Source organism: Loxodonta africana, chromosome 11, assembly GCF_030014295.1.
Source record: "Loxodonta africana isolate mLoxAfr1 chromosome 11, mLoxAfr1.hap2, whole genome shotgun sequence".
In the NCBI taxonomy this organism is placed as follows: domain Eukaryota; kingdom Metazoa; phylum Chordata; class Mammalia; order Proboscidea; family Elephantidae; genus Loxodonta; species Loxodonta africana.
Genome location: NC_087352.1, coordinates 86,520,160 through 86,537,359, shown reverse-complemented (window position 1 = coordinate 86,537,359; position 17,200 = coordinate 86,520,160). Strand labels below are relative to the sequence as shown.

Here is a 17,200-nt window from a genome sequence, read left to right as displayed (position 1 = left end):
AGTCTAATCTTTGTCTGAAGAGTCGGCTTCTGGAATGGTTTCAGTTCTGGGCTGAGAGTCCGGGGCCATGTCTTCCAGGGTCCCTCCAGTCTCAGCGAGACCATTAAGTCTAGTCTTTTTACTAGAATTTGAGCTCTGCACCCCACTTTTCTCCTGCTCCGTCAGGGACTCTCTGTTGTGTTCCCTGTCAGGGTGGTCATTGGTGGTAGCCAGGCACGATCTAGTTCTTTTGGTCTCAGGCTGATGGAGTCTCTGGTTTGTGTGGCCGTTTCTGTCTCTTGGGATAGTATTTTCCTCGTGTCTTTGGTGTTCTTCATTCTCCTTTGCTCCAGGTCGGTTGGGACCAATTGATGTATCTTAGATGGCCACTCGCTAGCTTTTAAGACCCCAGATGTAAATGGCTGATTTTTTTACTGGTGTACCAGTTGCCCTCGAGTTGACTCTGCCTCATGGAGACCTGTATGTGTCAGAATAGAACTGTACCCCATATTGTAGTCAATGGCTGATTATTTGAAAAAAGATCACCAGACCTTTCTTCTGAGGTGTCCCTGGGTGGGCTTGAACCACTAACCTTTCAGTTAACAGCTAAGCGCATTAACCGTTTACATCACTAAGAAAAAAAAAAGCTCAGTCTGCATGTCTTCCTGGAGACTTAGGGCCTCCCTGAGAACAGGAGATACCTATTTGCTTTACATCGACTCTCATGAAGCAAGTCACCAGAGCCGTTCCTCCCAGAATAGGGAGAGAATTTGCCTCAAGGACAAATTCTAGCTCCCCTCACCCTGCAGAATTTGCCCACAGCCCCACACCTCTATTTCTCCTCAGCAACATCAATTCAAAGAGCCAGGCTTCAGCTCCAGCAACAGGAGTGGCTGGCTTCTCTGAGGGCAGTTGAGCTCTGCTACCCGTCTCTCTGTGACAAAGGCTAGCTAGCACCTAGCAGGCATTCAGCACGCAGTTGATGAACAGAAGCAGGAGGAAAGGAATAAAGGAATGGCTGAAATTACGTGCCAGGGCAGTGAGAGCCCGAGATCATACCCAGGCTTTTAACTCCCAGTTAGGGCTCTTTTCAAGGAGCCACTCCACTTAGCTTTGATCATCACGCCAATCTGCTGGCCCCGGTGCAGGGCAGCTGGATGCTGTCTCTGCATTTCCAAGCTTCTACCATTTTTACCATTCTCTCTGAGGCTGTCAGGGTGGCAGTGTGAAGACAAATGGACACAATGCCTTGCCTTCGCCAGTGCTAAGGGCCTTTTCACAGGGAGAGTGAAAATAAATGACTCAAATGTTCCTTTTGGCTCAGGCAATTGTTTAAATAAGATTTATCCACCAGCTGCCAAAGAAGAGGGCTGGGGGGAGGGCCGAAGCTCCTTCAGACCACTCCCTGGCAGGTCTGCATGGAACTGGACGGAGGTTCATGTGCCACTGTTTGTTTTACTGAAGGCAAACCACTGCCGGTCAGGCCACTGAAAACCAGCTCCCAGCTGGAGCAAAAAGCCACTCATTTCACCAGGGAACGCAGAGCTTCTACCGCTCAGAAATGTTTCCAGAACAGAGTGAGCCTTGTGCAAGCCCAGAGTGGGCTCAGCCTTCCCACTGGTTTGCTGCCCGGTGCCCAGGACCCAGGAGCCATTCTCAGGCAGTTGACTCTGTGGGGCCACCAGTTGGGCAGTGAACAGCTTGCCAGTCACCCTGGCCGCCTGCCGGGTCCTGGCACGAGGGCCATCTCAGCTGCCTGTCTCCTTTGAGTGGCTCAGAACCAGTGACTGGGCTGTGTGTGGAGACAGGCAGGCAATGCCCATAAATTGCGCAGCACATGGGGAGGGGTCAGGGGCACGGGTTGTGAAAACGACCTCTGAATCTTGGTCAATAGTGTGAGCCCAGGGAGGCGTCATCCTAAGTCGGGCCACTGAGGCCTGTGATGATTAGGTGCCATATGCGCAAGAGGTACCTGCACATGCCAGGGCCATGGTGGGCGTGCCAAACATCATTTCCCATCCCTACATTCAAATCACACCTGGGGTGGTCCCACTACTTGCTCTACTTCATCTGCCCTCACACACCTTTTGGAGGCTTTGGCCTTGCCACTCCAGCTGGTCATTCCCGAGTACCACATAGATTTCCCACCTCTGGACTTTGCTCCCTCAGGTCCCCTGTCTAGTCAGCCTTTCCAAGTCCCAGCCTCATATGGGAGGCAGGATACCACAGTGGCTGAGGTAGGGCCTGCCTGCTTAGTCTGTTCCCCAAACTGCCTCCTCTAAGGCCCTGAGGGATGTTACCTGGGTCTGTCTTCTCTGCAAAATGAGGCTAACTCTTCCTACCTCAGAGGCTCCATGTGAGAAGTAAGAGCAAGGATGCCTGTGTGGAGCCTTTGGAAGGCTTCAGTCCACCCTCCATGATGGAGCACACAGCTGGGAGGGATTTCTCCCTCCTCACAGCATTTCTGGAGGCACCTATTGTGTCAGCCTCTTGAATTAACCATGAGGTTCAAGTCTGTACACCTCCCCTCCCCAACCAGGCTGAGAGTATCCCATAGGCAGGGCCCACGCCTTCTAGAGCAGCCAGTGGAAAATGTGCTACCTGATTGGCTTGTCCCCATCAGGAACCAGGTGGACATGGGGGAGGGCATACACGGGCTGTGGGGAATTCTTGGCTTCACCCTTGGGTCCCCAAAAGTGGTTCCCATTCAGTTTTCTTAACCTGAAATCCACAGTCCCTACAGGTACATTGACGGATTCAGAGAGAATACCCATTGCCATCATTGAGTGGATTTCCTTCACAGTGACCCTATAGGACAGAGTAGAACTGCCCCCCTAGGGTTTCAGAAGCTGTAGATCTTTACAAAAGCAGAGTGCCACATCTTTCTCCCTCGAGGAGCAGCTGGTGGGTTCGAACCACCAATCTTTCCATTAGCAGCTGAGAGCTTTAGCCACTGAGCCACCAGGGCTCCTTTCAGGGAAAATAAACCAAAAATCAAACCTGTTGCCACTGAGTTGATTCCAACTCATAGGAACCCTATAGAACAGAGTAGAACTGCCCCATAGGGTTTCCAAGGAGCAGCTGTTGGATTCGAACTGCTGACCTTTTGGTTAACAGCTGAGCTCTTAATCACTGTGACACCAGGGCTTCTCAGGGAGAATAAATTCCTCAAAATAGATTCTAAATTGTGTGTCTATGTCTGCGTTTGTTTCCCAACTCTGCTTTATTTTCTTAACATCACTTAATACCCTGAAATTTTATGATTTGCATGTATATTGTCTGTCTCCACCACCAGAAAGTAAGTTTGTTTTGCTCCCAGCTACAATCTCAGAGCCTACACCAGAGACCAGCACCTAGTAGGTTTTCAGTATCTTTTGAATGAATGAATAATAAGATATTTTGACCCAATGGTGAAGGACCACAGACCATGTCCTATGATGGGGGTCCAGGCAAGTACTAAACACTCTGCTGGGCTCCTCCTCCCTAGGTGGCTCCTGGGTGGGGAACAGCTAGAGCAGAGACTGGAGTCTCCTGGAGGAAGAGTCTATTCAGGAGAGGGTCTCAGAGAGCCAGATTGGACCTATCTGAGAGGAAGAGAATTTGAGGCCCTCAGAACAAAGTCTCCTTGTCCTATCATCTTCCAAGGACAGCAGGGCTGTGGGCTTCTGCTCTATTATCTATTGCCGTGTAATAAACAGTCCCAAAACTTAGTGGCTTAAAACAACATCAATTTTGTTATATCTCATGATTTTATTATCAGGAATTCAGGAACGGCTTGACTGGTTGATTCCCCTGCCTCATGTAGCACTGATTTAGGTCACTTGATGGTATTCAGCTGGCAGGGGGGCTGGTCTAGAGGGTCCAAGCCAGCTTCACTCATAGGTCTGGTGCCCTGGTGGGATGGCTGGAAGACTGGCTCAGTGGAAGCTGTCTTCTGGAGTGCCTGCTCCTGGTCTCCTGGGGTCATCAGACCCCTCACCCAGCAGCTCAGGGCTCCCCGAGGCTGTTTCAAGAGGCCAAGGCAGGAGTTACAAGGCTTCTTTTGACTTAGCCTTGGAAGTCATGTAGCATCACTTCCACCACATTCTACTGGTTACAAGCAAGTCACAGAGCCAGAGCCAGCCCAGATTCAAGAGAAGGGTGCTACGGAGGGGCATGAATATCACTGGGGTGGGGGTGGGAGACAAGCTACCATAGCCTTCCTCCATGGTGGGCTTGGGGGCAGGGCCTGAAGCCAGGGATGCTGGACTGCGCCAGAACGAGTCAAGGAGCCTTACCCCTGTGATGGGTTTGCCCTGGAACAAAAATCAAAGGACTGTCTATGTGACCTCAAAAGAAACTCAACCACTTGAACGTCCATTTGACCCCATATTCTGTTTCAACAGTTTGTCCAAGGCAACTGCTCAATAAAAATTTTATGTTCCAAGCATTATTAACCACATACCATATTACTGGAATCCCTGGGTGGGACAAATATTTTAGCACTTGAGTATTAGCTGAAAGATTAGAGCTTTGAACCCACATAGAGGTGCCTCAAAAGACAGGCCTGATGATCTACTTCCAAAGGTCACAGCCTTGAAAATCCTATGGAACAGTTCTAATCTGGCACACATGGGGTTACCATGAGTTGGAGTCAATTCAACAGCAATCAATAAGACCCATATTATTACATGCTTGTATTTTCATCTAGGTCTATGATTGCACTTCCTTTTTGGGCCTGCAGGACTAATGAAGAGTTGTCCTCTCCTGGCACTGTCTCCGACGCTCCAGAGGCTGCTGCTCTTCCTTCAACCTTTGAATCCCTCTACGCTCTGAATCCCCCACGTGCCTATCAGTTTGTTGTACTGTGGAGGCTTGCTTGTTGCTGTGATGCTGGAAGCTATGCCACCAGTATTCAGATGCCAGCAGGGTCACCCATGGAGGACAGGTTTCAGCTGAGCTTCCAGACTAAGACAGACTAGGAAGAAGGACCCGGCAGTCTACTTCTGAAAAGCATTAGCCAGTGAAAACCTTATGAATATCAGTGGAACACTGGCTGATATAGTGCTGGAAGATGAGGCCCCAGGTTGGAAGGCACTCAAAGCATGACTGGGAAAGAGCTGCCTCCTCAAAGTAGAGTGGGCCTTAATGACATGGATGGAGTCAAGCTTTCGGGGCCTTCATTTGCATGTGGCACGACTCAAAATGAGAAGAAACAGCTGCAAACATCCATTAATAATCGGAACCTGGAATGTACGAAGTATGAATCTAGGAAAAATGGAAATCATCAAAAATGAAATAGAACGCATAAACATCGATATCCTAGGCATTAGTGAGCTGAAATGGACTGGTATTGGTCATTTTGAATCAGACTGTCATGTAGTCTACTATGCTGGGAATAACAACTCGAAGAGGAATGGTGTTGCATTCATTGTCAAAAAGAACATTTCAAGATCTATCCTGAAGTACGCTGTCAGTGATAGGATAATATCCATACGCCTACAAGGAAAACCAATTAATATGACTATTATTCAAATTTACACACCAACCACTAGGGTCAAAGATGAAGAAATAGATTTTTATCAGCTACTGCAGTCTGAAATTGATCGAACGTGCAATCAAGATGCATTGATAATTACTGGTGATTGGAATGCAAAAGTTGGAAAGAAAGAAGAAGGATCAGTAGTTGGAAAATATGGCCTTGGTGATAGAAACAATGCCGGAGATTGAACGATAGAATTTTGCAAGACCAACGACTTCTTCATTGCAAATACCTTCTTTCACCAACATAAACGGTGACTATACACATGGACCTCACAAGATGGAACAGACAGAAATCAAATTGATTACATCTGTGGAAAGAGATGATGGAAAAGCTCAATATCATCAGTCAGAACAAGGCCAGGGGCTGACTGTGGAACAGACCATCAATTGCTCATATGTAAGTTCAAGCTGAAACTGAAGAAAATCAGAGCAAGGCCATGAGAGCCAAAATATGACCTTGAGTATATCCCACCTGAATTCAGAGACCACCTAAAGAAAAGATTTGATGCACTGAACACTAGTGACCAAAGACCAGATGAGTTGTGGAATGACATCAAGGACATCATCCATGAAGAAAGCAAGAGGTCACTGAAAAGACAGGAAAGAAAGAAAAGACCAAGATGGATGTCAGAGGAGACTCTGAAACTTGCTCTCGCACATCGAGCAGCTAAAGCAAAAGGAAGAATTGATTAAGTAAAAGATCTGAACAGAAGATTTCAAAGGGCATCTCGAGAAGACAAAGTAAAGTATTAGAATAACATATGCAAAGAGCTGGAGATGGAAAACCAAAAGGAAAGAACACGCTTGGTGTTTCTCAAGCTGAAAGAACTGAAGAAAAAATTCAAGCCTCGAGTTGCAATGGTGAAGGATTCTATGGGTGAAATATTAAATGACGCAGGAAGCATCAAAAGAAGATGGAAGGAATACACAGTCATTATACCAAAAAGAATTAGTCGATGTTCAACCATTTCAAGAGGTGGCATATGACCAGGAACCGGTGGTACTGAAGGAAGGAGTCCAAGCTGCTCTGAAGGTATTGGTGAAAAACAAGGCTCCAGGAATTGAGGGAATATCAGCTGAGACATTTCAACAAATAGGTGCAGCGCTGGAGGTGCTCACTCGTCTATGCCAAGAAATATGGAAGACAGCTTCCTGGCCAACTGACTGGAAGAGATCCATATTTGTGCCTATTCCCAAGAAAGGTGATCCAACCAAATGTGGAAATTATAGAATATCATTAATATCAGAAGCAAGCAAAATTCTGCTGAAGATCATTCAAAAACGGCTGCAGCAGTATTTCAACAGGGAACTGCCAGAAATTCAGGCTGATTTCAGAAGAGGACGTGGAACCAGGGATATCATTGCTGATGTCAAATGGATCCTGTCTGAAAGCAGAGAATACCAGAAGGATGTTTACCTGTGTTTTATTGACTATGCAAAGGCATTCGACTGTGTGGATCATAACAAGTTATGGATAACATTGAGAAGAATGGGAATTTCAGAACACTTAATTGTCATCATGAGGAACCTTTACATAGATCAGGAGGCAGCTGTTCGGACAGAACATGGCGATACTGATTGGTTTAATGTCAGGAAAGATGCGCATCAGGGTTGTATTCTTTCACCATACCTATTCAATCCATATGCTGAGCAAATAATCTGAGAAGCTGGACTATATGAAGAAGAACGGGGCATCAGGATTGGAGGAAGACTCATTAACAACCTGCATTATGCAGATGACACAACCTTGCTTGCTGAAAGTGAAGAGGACTGGAAGCACTTACTAATGAAGATCAAAGATCACAGCCTTCAGTATGGATTGCACTTCAACATAAAGAAAACAAAAATCCTCACAACTGGACCAATGAGCAACATCATGATAAATGAAGTAAAGATTGAAGTTATCAAGGATTTCATTTTACTTGAATCCACAATCAACACCCATGGAAGCAGCAGTCAAGATATCAAAAGACGCATTACATTGGGTAAATCTGCTGCAAAAGACCTCTTTAAAGTGTTGAAGAACAAAGATGTCATCTTGAAGACTAAGGTGCGCCTGGCCCAAGCCATGGTATTTTCAATTGCATCATATGCATGTGAAAGCTGGGCAATGAATAAGGAAGACCAAAGAAGAATTGATGCCTTTGAATTGTGGTGTTGGCGAAGAATATTGAATATACCATGGACTGCCAAAAGAATGAATAAATCTGTCTTAGAAGTACAACCAGAATGCTCCTTAGAAGCAAGGATGGTGAGACTGTATCTTACATACTTTGGACATGCTGTCAGGAGGGATCAATCCCTGGAAAAGGACATCATGCTTGGCAAAATACAGGGTCAGCAGAAAAGAGGAAGACCCTCAAAGAGGTGGATTGACATGGTGGCTGCAACAATGAACTCAAGCATAACAATGATTGTAAATGGTGCAGGACCAGGCAGTGTTTCGCTCTGTTGTGCATAGGGTCACTATGAGTAGGAACTGACTCGACGGCACCTAACGAGAACAACAACAACACCCTCTGAATATGCCAATCTCTGAGAAACCAAGCCTGAGAAGCCAACCAACTGTGGCTGGTTTGCTCTGGAAACATTCAGAGTTATATTTCAGGTGAGAGCAGTACCGTTCCCCAAGTGCCCCGGCAGTTCCAACCATATTCAGGGAAGATCTCACCCACAAACTGAGAGGAAGGGGCTGGGGGAGGAAGTGAGACTCTTTGGGAAGGCAGCTGGAACTCAGGCCGCAGACCCTGCCCTTTGGCAAAGCGAGGGAACATGGCCTCCTGGGAAAAAGTCACAAATGACCGCGTGCATGTTAGGAATCCAAACTAAGCACTTCTTGGAAAACCCTGAGACCCGTTGTAGAATTTGGGGATTCATTTCTCCTCCAGAACTCTTTAAAGATGAAAAGAATAGGCTTTGAAAGACAGGAAGACCTAAGTTTGAGTCCTAGCTGGGTGACCCCGGAAAAGTTACTGAAATCTCTCTGAATCTCATTGGCAGGAGGAGAATGTCACCTGTCCTACCTTTAGGAAGAATAAATGACATGAAACATAGACAGTACCTAGCATGGTGCCTGGCATTTCATAAGCAGCAATAACTGTAAGTCTTAGATATTATTATTGGGTTGGTAGCCCCAGCAGCAGCTGCCAACACCCCTGTCCTTTTCCTGGGCCCTACTGCAGGTGGACTGCTTTAGATTAGCATCGATCAATAGGAACATAATGTGAACCATGTTATTGTGAACCATATGTAATTTTCAATTTTTTTTTTAGTAGCAACATTAAAAAAGGTAAAAAGAAACAGGAGAAATTCATTTTGATAATATATTTTATTTAACCCAATACATACAAAATGTTACCATTTCAACATGTAATCAGTATAAAAGTTATTGAGATTTTACATTACTTTTTTATTGTGGCAAGAATACACATACCAACACATTTACTACGTCAACACTTTTTACATGGACAACTCAGCGACGTTAATTACATTCATCATGCTGTGCAACCATCCCCACTATCCATTTCCTCATTTTTCCACCATCCTTAACAGATGCTCAATGCTCCCTTAGCAATGACTCTGTTTTTCCCCCTCCCTCCCACTCTAAACCAAAAACCAAACGTGTTGCCTTCAAGTAAATTCCAACTCACAGCAACCTTATCAGACAGAGTAGAGCTTGTCCACAGACTTTCCAAGGCTGTAATCTTCATGGAAGTAGACTACCACATCTTTCTCCCATTGAGTGGCTGGTGGGTTCAAACTGCCAACTTTCCGTTAGCAGTCGAGCACTTATCTACCACGTCATCCGTACTCTAAGCCCGTTGCCATTGATTCTGACTTGTAGCGATGCTACAGGACACAGTAGAACTGCCCCATAGGGTTTCCAAGGAGAAGCTGGTGGATTCGAACTGCTGACCTTTTGGTTAGCAGCCGAGCTCTGAACCACTACTTCGCCAAGGCTCCCCGACTCTAGTAACCACTAATAAACTTTGGTCTCTATACATTTGCCTATTCTAGATATTTCATACAAGTGGGCTCATACAGTATTTGTCCTTTTGTGACTGACTTATTTCATTCAGAATAATGTTTTCAAGGATCACCTACGTTGTGGCATGCATGTATCAGGATTTGATTTCTCTTTATGGCAGAGAAATACTTCATTGTATATATCACATTTTCTTTGCCCATTCATCTGCTGATGTACATTTAGGTTCTTTCTACCTTTGGCTATTGTGAATAGTGTGCTGCAAGGAACACTGGTGTACATGTATCTGTTTGTATTCCTGCCTTCAGTTTTTATGGCTATAGACCTAGAAGTAGAATTGCTGGGCCTATATTCTTTTTGTTTATACTAGGGCTTCACATTCATTGTGTACTTATACTGGCAGCATATCTCAGTTTAGGTGAGCCACATTTCAAGTGCTCAACAGCAACATGTGGCTGGTGGCTACCATACTGGGCAGCACAGGTCTGGAAGATGGAGTCAGGTGGGCCTTTCCCTGTTTAGAGCAAAGTGACTCGGACGAGGATGGAAGGAGGAACATGGGCCTGTGTTTAAAAGTAAGAACTCCCTTCCCTTTGCAACAACGTTTTCTGCAAATATTCCCTTTTTAGAAAGAGAAGACCAAAAACCGCAAATTACCAAGAAAATAAATGGTTTATTTTTTTATATCCATTCAGAATAATAATAATACATAATCATAGAGAACTTTCCCTCTCCTGAGAGAAAGCATATTCTCTAGGCTTTCTGTATGAATAAAAAACCTGGCTTTGACTCAGGGCCAGCAAGGACTGAGGTCATCAGGACCAAAAAAGCATATGACCAAACCCGTTAGTTCAGGTAAAAGAGAGTGCTGGGAGACCCTGCAGATTCTCCAGAGAGTGCCCCAGAAAATGAGAGCTAGAGGAACAGCAGTGGTTGCACCCACCCTGTGTTCTATAGACCTGGGGTCACCCTGCTCACAGAGCTGAGCAGGTGGGGGAAAAAATCCAGTTGCCATTGCGTCATTTCTGACTCATGGCGACCCCACGTGTGTCAGAGTGGAACTGAGCTCCATAGGGTTTTCAATGGCTAATTTTTCAGAAGCAGATCACCAGGCCTTTCTTTTGAGATTCCCCTATGTGGACTCAAACTGCCAACCTTTTCTTTTTTTTTTTTATTGTGCTGTAGGTGAAAGTTTACAGCTTGAGTTAATTTCTCATACAAAAATTTATACACTTATTGTTTTATGAAATTAGTTGCAATCCCCACAATACGACAGCACACTCCCCCTTTTCACCCCGGGTTCCCTGTGTCATTCAACCAGCTCCTGTCCCTTCCTGCCTTCTCATCCTTCCTCTGGACAGGAGCTGCCCATTTGGACTTGTGTATCTGATTGAACTAAGAAACATACTCTTGACGTGTATTACTTTCTGTTTTATAGTTCTGTTTAATCTTTGTCTGAAGAGTGGAATCCAGAAAAGTTTTCATCGAACCACCGACCTTTTGTTTAGTAACCGAGTGCTTAACCGTTTGCACCACCCAGTTGGGCATAAAAGACAGCAGGTAAAGCTTGAAGAAAAAGCCTAAGAACAGATGGAAGCTGAAGGAACTAGGATGGCAGACTGAAGAAACACCTTATCCTCTGCCTTTTGCTGGTGTCAAACTAAGAAATGACCCAAGATTTTAAAAACAAAGGAACTCTGAAATGTAATTAAAAAAACCAAAAATCAAACAGACAAAAAATCCCTGCCAGAGATCCTTAAAAAGAGAGTCAAAAACTTATTGGCAGAGGCGGGGCCAAGATGGTGGAGTAGTCAGACACTTCTGGTGGTCCCTCTTACAACACAGGCCCGAAAAAAAGAGTGAATCAATTATATATATGACAAGCTAGAAACCATGAGCATCAACAGCAATTTTAAGAAATTGGACTGAGTGACAGGAGGAGGGAGAGACAGTGCAGAAGCAGCAAGGAGTTGCTGAGTCAGCAGCAGCACCTCAGCCCCGATTTCTGGCGTAACTGTGGCAGGGCTGGTGGTAGTGTTCGGGGATGTGGCTGCTTCAGTGAAAGAAGGCAAGTGGAGTGGCGCACCCCTGATCCTCTGGCGTGACCATGATGAGGCTGGTGGTGGCGTTCAGGATGTGGCTGCTTCAGTGAAAGAAGGCAAGCGAGGTGGCGCAGCCCCCACTCCCTGGCGTGACTGCGGCAGGGACCAAGCCAGCGCACACAATCTATACACGCCTCTGGAATCTGAGATAAAACAACACTCTCGGCACAAGATAAGTTATTTTCTCTCATTGACCGTGCAGATCTAACAGCTCCTCCTTTTGAAAGAACTCTCTCCTATCCATCTGATCCCTCCTCCCTCTGCCCCAGCCAGCTTCATTAAAGTTGCTTTCCCTGGGCCTGAGACAGGTCCTGCTGCGCTCTCTGAGCCATTCTCCTGGACTTGGAGAAGGAACAAATAGACAAACAGGGGAAAATACTCTGCCAACTCCCTTAATCTGGAAACCTAGAGCAGAAGTGGCTCCAGTCCGGGCAGAAGTGGTCCACAGACTTTGTCTTTCACCCCTGCATGGATCCAGGTGGCCCCATTATGGCAGATAGGATCTGGCTGTTATATTGTAAGGGTGAATCTGTTTGAGATCTGAACTGTAACTGTTTCAGCTGTGCAGCAGAGAGACAGGTTTTTGACATTTGATACCACTCTGCTATTACACTGGGCCCTCACCTACCCACAGTAGGGGCCTGAGGACTGGAGGCTCCACCCACGACAACTAGCCACCCGTGACAGGGGTCCAAGGATAAGTGGTGCCTACCAGTCCTTACAGTTAAAAGCATTGGGTGCCTATGGTACAGCTGCAGAGCCCACCCACCAGAGAGGTCTAGAGAACAGGCACGTGCCTTCCACACAGACTTTCAGGGGAAGTTTGTCAGCCCCCGCCTTCCTCAGAGTGTGATCCCCTGCTGCTACCAGAAACCTGTGCATACACCAGTCACCACTGCTCTTCTAAGATCATAGGTGAGAGCCTGCACCACACACTAAGTGACCGACTACCTGGACACCTGAGCTGAATCTGTATAAGAACAATGAATGGACTCCTAGGCTCATATACCTGGTAACAGCTCTAGCCATCTGCTGACAAGACATTAGTGTTTCAAAGACTCCAGTAATCAAGTTAGCTCACTCTAGTAGCCTATTTCGGTATATCAAAACAAAACAAAGCAAGAACCTGGGACACAGTGAGCAAACATAAAATAAAGTAATACAATAACTTATAGATGGCTTAGAGACAACAGTCGATTATCAAAGCACACAAAGAAATGGACCATGATTGCTTCAACAAACTCCCAAAACAAAGACTCAAGGAATCTTCTGGATGAAGATGTATTCCCAGAATTACCAGATATAGAATACAAAAGATTAATATACAGAACCCTTCAAGACATCAGGAAGGAGATCAGGCAAAACGCAGAACAAGCCAAGAAGCACACAGATAAAGCAGTTGAGGAAATGAAGAAGGTTATTCAAGGACATAATGAAAAATTTATAGGCCGAAAGAATCCATAGAGAGACAGCAATCAGAAATTCAGAAGATTAACAATAAAATTTCAGAATTAGACAACTCAGTAGAAACTCAGTGGAGCAGAGTTGAGGAAATGGAAGTCAGAATTAGCAAGATTGAAGATAAAACACTTGGCACCAATATATTCAAAGAAAAATCAGAAAAAAGAATTAAAAAAAAAAAAAAGAAACCCTAAGAATCATGTGGAATTCTATCAAGAGAAATAACCTACGAGTGATGGATAACAGAAAATACAGAGAAAATTGTTGAGGATTTGTTGGCAGAAAACTTCCCTGACATCACGAAAGATGAGAGGATATCTATCCAAGATGCTCATTGAACCCCACATAAGGTAGATCTCAAAAGAAAGTCACCAAGACATATTATAATGAAACTTGCCAAAACAAAAGATAAAGAGAAAATTTTAAGAGCAGCCAGGGATAAACAAAAAGTTACTTACAAAGGACAGTCAATAAGAATAAGCTCAGACTACTCAACAGAAAGCATTCAGGCAAGAAGGCAACGGGATGATTTATATAAAGCACTGAAGGAAAAAAATTGCCAGCCAGGAATCATATCCAGCAGAACTGTCTCTCAAATATGAAGGTGAAATTAGGACATTTCCGGAGAAACAGAAGTTTACGGAATTTGCAAAAGCCAAACCAAAACTACAAGAAATACTAAAGGGAATTCTCTGGTTAGAAAATCAATAATATCAGCTATCAACCCAACACTAGAACACAGGACAGAGCAACCAGATATCAACCCAGATAGGGAAATCACAAAAATAAATCAAGATAAAACTTATCCACAGAAGTTTCTAAGGTCAGTCCTGCTTGTGAGTCTTTCCAGCCTTCCAAAACACAAAAGACCAAACCAACTCAGAGCCAACCTGCAGGACAGAGTGGAACTGCCCCATAGGGTTTCTAAGGTTGTAATCTTTACGGAAGCAGACTGCCACATCTTTCTCCTGCAGAGCAGCTGGTGGGTTCAAACCACTGCCCTTTTGGTTAGCAGTCGAGGGCTTTAGCCACTGTGCCACCAGGGCTCTCTATTTCCTTAAACAGCACTTGGAAAGACAGGCATTATGATGACATTTGGGCAGAAGCCACTCTCTACAAGTGGAGAACCGGCCTCAGCGGTACAGATAGAGGTTTGTGGGAGCAAAAAAATGAGGAAAATTCTGAATCCAGATTTTCAACTTTGTCCTCAGTCTACAGAAAGTTTGACAACCCGGTGAAGAACAAAAGCCAGCTGAAGTTACGTGTGTGTGAAGATCACTCTGAACGTCCTTTCCTTAAATGGCAAGCAGAGACCAGCAAAACCCATAAAATGAGTTAAGGGTACTCCGACTTCTAATATGCAAATCCATTGTAATTTGTTTCATTTCCGTTCTCTTTTTTTCAGCCAGTCGGAGAAAGCACACAGAGAAAAGGGCCACTGCCTGAGTTGACCTTATTCTCCACAGGGCTGAGAACAGATCTGTTAAGACCTGGTTTCCTGCACGGAGACTCCCTTCCACATCCCCAAATGACCAAAACTCTGTAACACCTGGCCAAGCAGTAAGGTATTTGAGAAACCTATCATGAGCAGAAGCACTTGGAGTACGTTATTTATTTTCTTAGGCCTTCTCTGTGGGTTCAGAATCAAATCACCATTTTCTGTGAATTCATTTCTTTTGAGAAACGCATAGAGGCAAGGTACAGGATTTTCACATAATTTTTAATTTGGCTTGGAAAATATATTTCAGTGCTCAACGATTTGAAATCTCCACTGAGATACCAGGAAAGCATTAAGGAATTTATACATTATATAGTTTTGTTTCACTTGCCTGTGGAGGACATCCATCAGTGCTTATAAACGTATTCCCTCTGCTGAGCATGTAGGACCAACTTAACCTAGCTGGTGGGCAAATGGGCAGAATTCAATACATCACACATCCTGACATGTTTACAAGAACCAAGACAAGTTTAGAAGCAGGCAATAAAAGCAACATCAGCCACAAAAAGGCTTCAGAGCTTACTAAAGTGACCTTATTGACTTCTTTCTTGACCCAGAACTACCGCTCAATCCCATCTCCCCCTCTCTGCCCCCAAAGTGAAGCCCTCACAAGGAATTATTTGTGTTCATACGTGGGTGGGTAAGGAAAGGAGGTCCCCAGAGGTATCTCCAAAGATGTTAAAAATCAAAAACAAAACAAACAAAAATCAAACAGAACACCCTGGGCCCCCCCGCATGTGCTGAAAGCAGTGTTTGGTGAAGGACATTCAATCCATCAGAGCCCTGCACTTCTATCCCAGTGAGCAGAGCCACCCAGTGAGAGCTTGCATGTCCTGTTTCTGCAGAACTGGGTCCAGCAGGGCTTGAGCTAGGTTCTCAGAATGGGAAGACACACTTCAGTCTGTCCCCTGCAGAAGCTCCCAGGGCCCCAAAACTAGGTCTCCTTGAAGCAGTGAGAAGCAACAAGGCTTCACATCACCAGCTCCAGCCACATCCCACCTGGCCAGAGTGTGACTAGGCCATTGGCTCTGCCCACCTGGAGATCCTGGCTTGGTCTCACTGTCCTTGCTTTCTTCTTTCCAACGCTCAACAGAGAGGTACGAAGCAAGGGTGATGACTTCTTCAGCTGGCAATCTGTGTGTCCTACTTTCATGCCTGTCTTCTTTATGAGCCCTTCTGCTCCGAAAAAACAAGCAATGCCTCTCCAAGACCACCGAGCAGGAGGCTGTAAACAACAGCAAGAGGTCAGCTTCCACTTCTTCCAGCCAGGAGGCTGTGGACCCACTGAGCCACCTGCACCCACACAAACAGGTAAAGGGATGCCTCCCCTCCTTCGGCAATTGTGACCCTGTTACAAGCCCAGACTGCCACTCTTCAAGGTCAGACCCCGGGCAGTTCTTCCAGAGACATTCACTCCAGAGAAAACCTCAGCTATACAGTGGGAAGTGAGTGGGCTGGGAGGTGGGTTATCAAAACCTTCCCTCAGGGAAGAAGGGGAGACGTCCCACTCATCCTGACCAGGGGAAGGAGACTGCTTGGGTGAATGCCCTCTGGAAACACAGGAGGAGGCTTCCAGAGCCTTTCCGGGTAGATGGATATGAAATCATGCAGGTTCCCATAATCTTACAATTCTTAAGGAAACAATTTCTAAATATTTTTATTTCATTTAGACTAGAAGAACATTTAAAGTGAAAATACAAGAGGGGAAAGCTATAGCAGTTGCCCACCAGTGTAGAAAGGTCAGTGCCTGGGAAAGGAAAATGTAATGGAGAACTAGAGGTTATGAGGAAAGGCAAAGATGAATATTTAAACATGCCTACAGTTTAATGCATCCAAAGGGCTCTACATTTTCTATTTCAAACTTCTCAGTCAACAATGTGGTGTCTGTAATTCTCTCCGGAGAGCACTTCTTGGTAAAATGGGACAGACTTCAGTAAGGGATTATGGGTGGGTCCCCGACAGTGAAATGCTTTTTCAGAGGTGCCAGCAGCCCTTCCCATTATACCCTTTCCTTCCTTCCCATCCACCCACCCAGATCCTGATCTTCCACACAGTCATTCCCAACACACATACACTCAGGCTGTGGTGCCTTTATGTCGCTAACGTATGTTTGGGGTAATGACTGTATGAAACTCTGTTCACGTAACAGTGAGAAATGGCAGCTATGCAGATGGCTGTGACATATAGGTAACGTGTGCCATTTATCACCTTTACTACAGGAACGAATTGACTGTGTGTGAGAGCATAAAAACAACAAACTTTACAATCAGGCAGAACTGTGTCCAAATTTTGGCTTGGGCATTTATTAGCTCTGTAATCTTGTGCATGTTATTTAGCCCTGGTTTCCTCATCTGCAACACAGGAAATGATCACATTTAAGAGCTTCTGGGGGGCTTAGAAGTAGTACATCTAAAGCAACCTGCCATTCTGCTCGGCCTCTAAGGGACAATCAGTAAAACAGTGTTGTTCTCTAGTCTGCTGCCCTCCCAGAGCAGCAATCCCTTCCTCAGTGACCCTCACAGCTGGCTGGCTGTCCAACCTCAGCTTGGATACTTCTAGAAAGGGGCATGGCCTGTGGTGCAAAACAAGCCCATCCCACCACTGGACTTGAGCAAGTCTATGGGCATCCTACTTGTGGAAGACAATGTGGTG

At 45.3% G+C, this 17,200-nt stretch overlaps 1 protein-coding gene across 1 annotated transcript in view; it reads right to left on the bottom strand.

Moving 5' to 3' along the window:
* Positions 1-7,960: 7,960 nt before the first annotated feature.
* TMEM241 (transmembrane protein 241) overlaps positions 7,961-17,200 on the bottom strand; it is a 215,768-nt gene continuing 206,528 nt past the window's right edge. Inside the window, exon 15 of the mRNA XM_010586816.3 lies at positions 7,961-15,773. Within this exon, the coding sequence (XP_010585118.1) occupies positions 15,713-15,773 (61 nt within the window). The 3' untranslated portion in view covers positions 7,961-15,712. The remainder of the gene's footprint in view (positions 15,774-17,200) is intronic.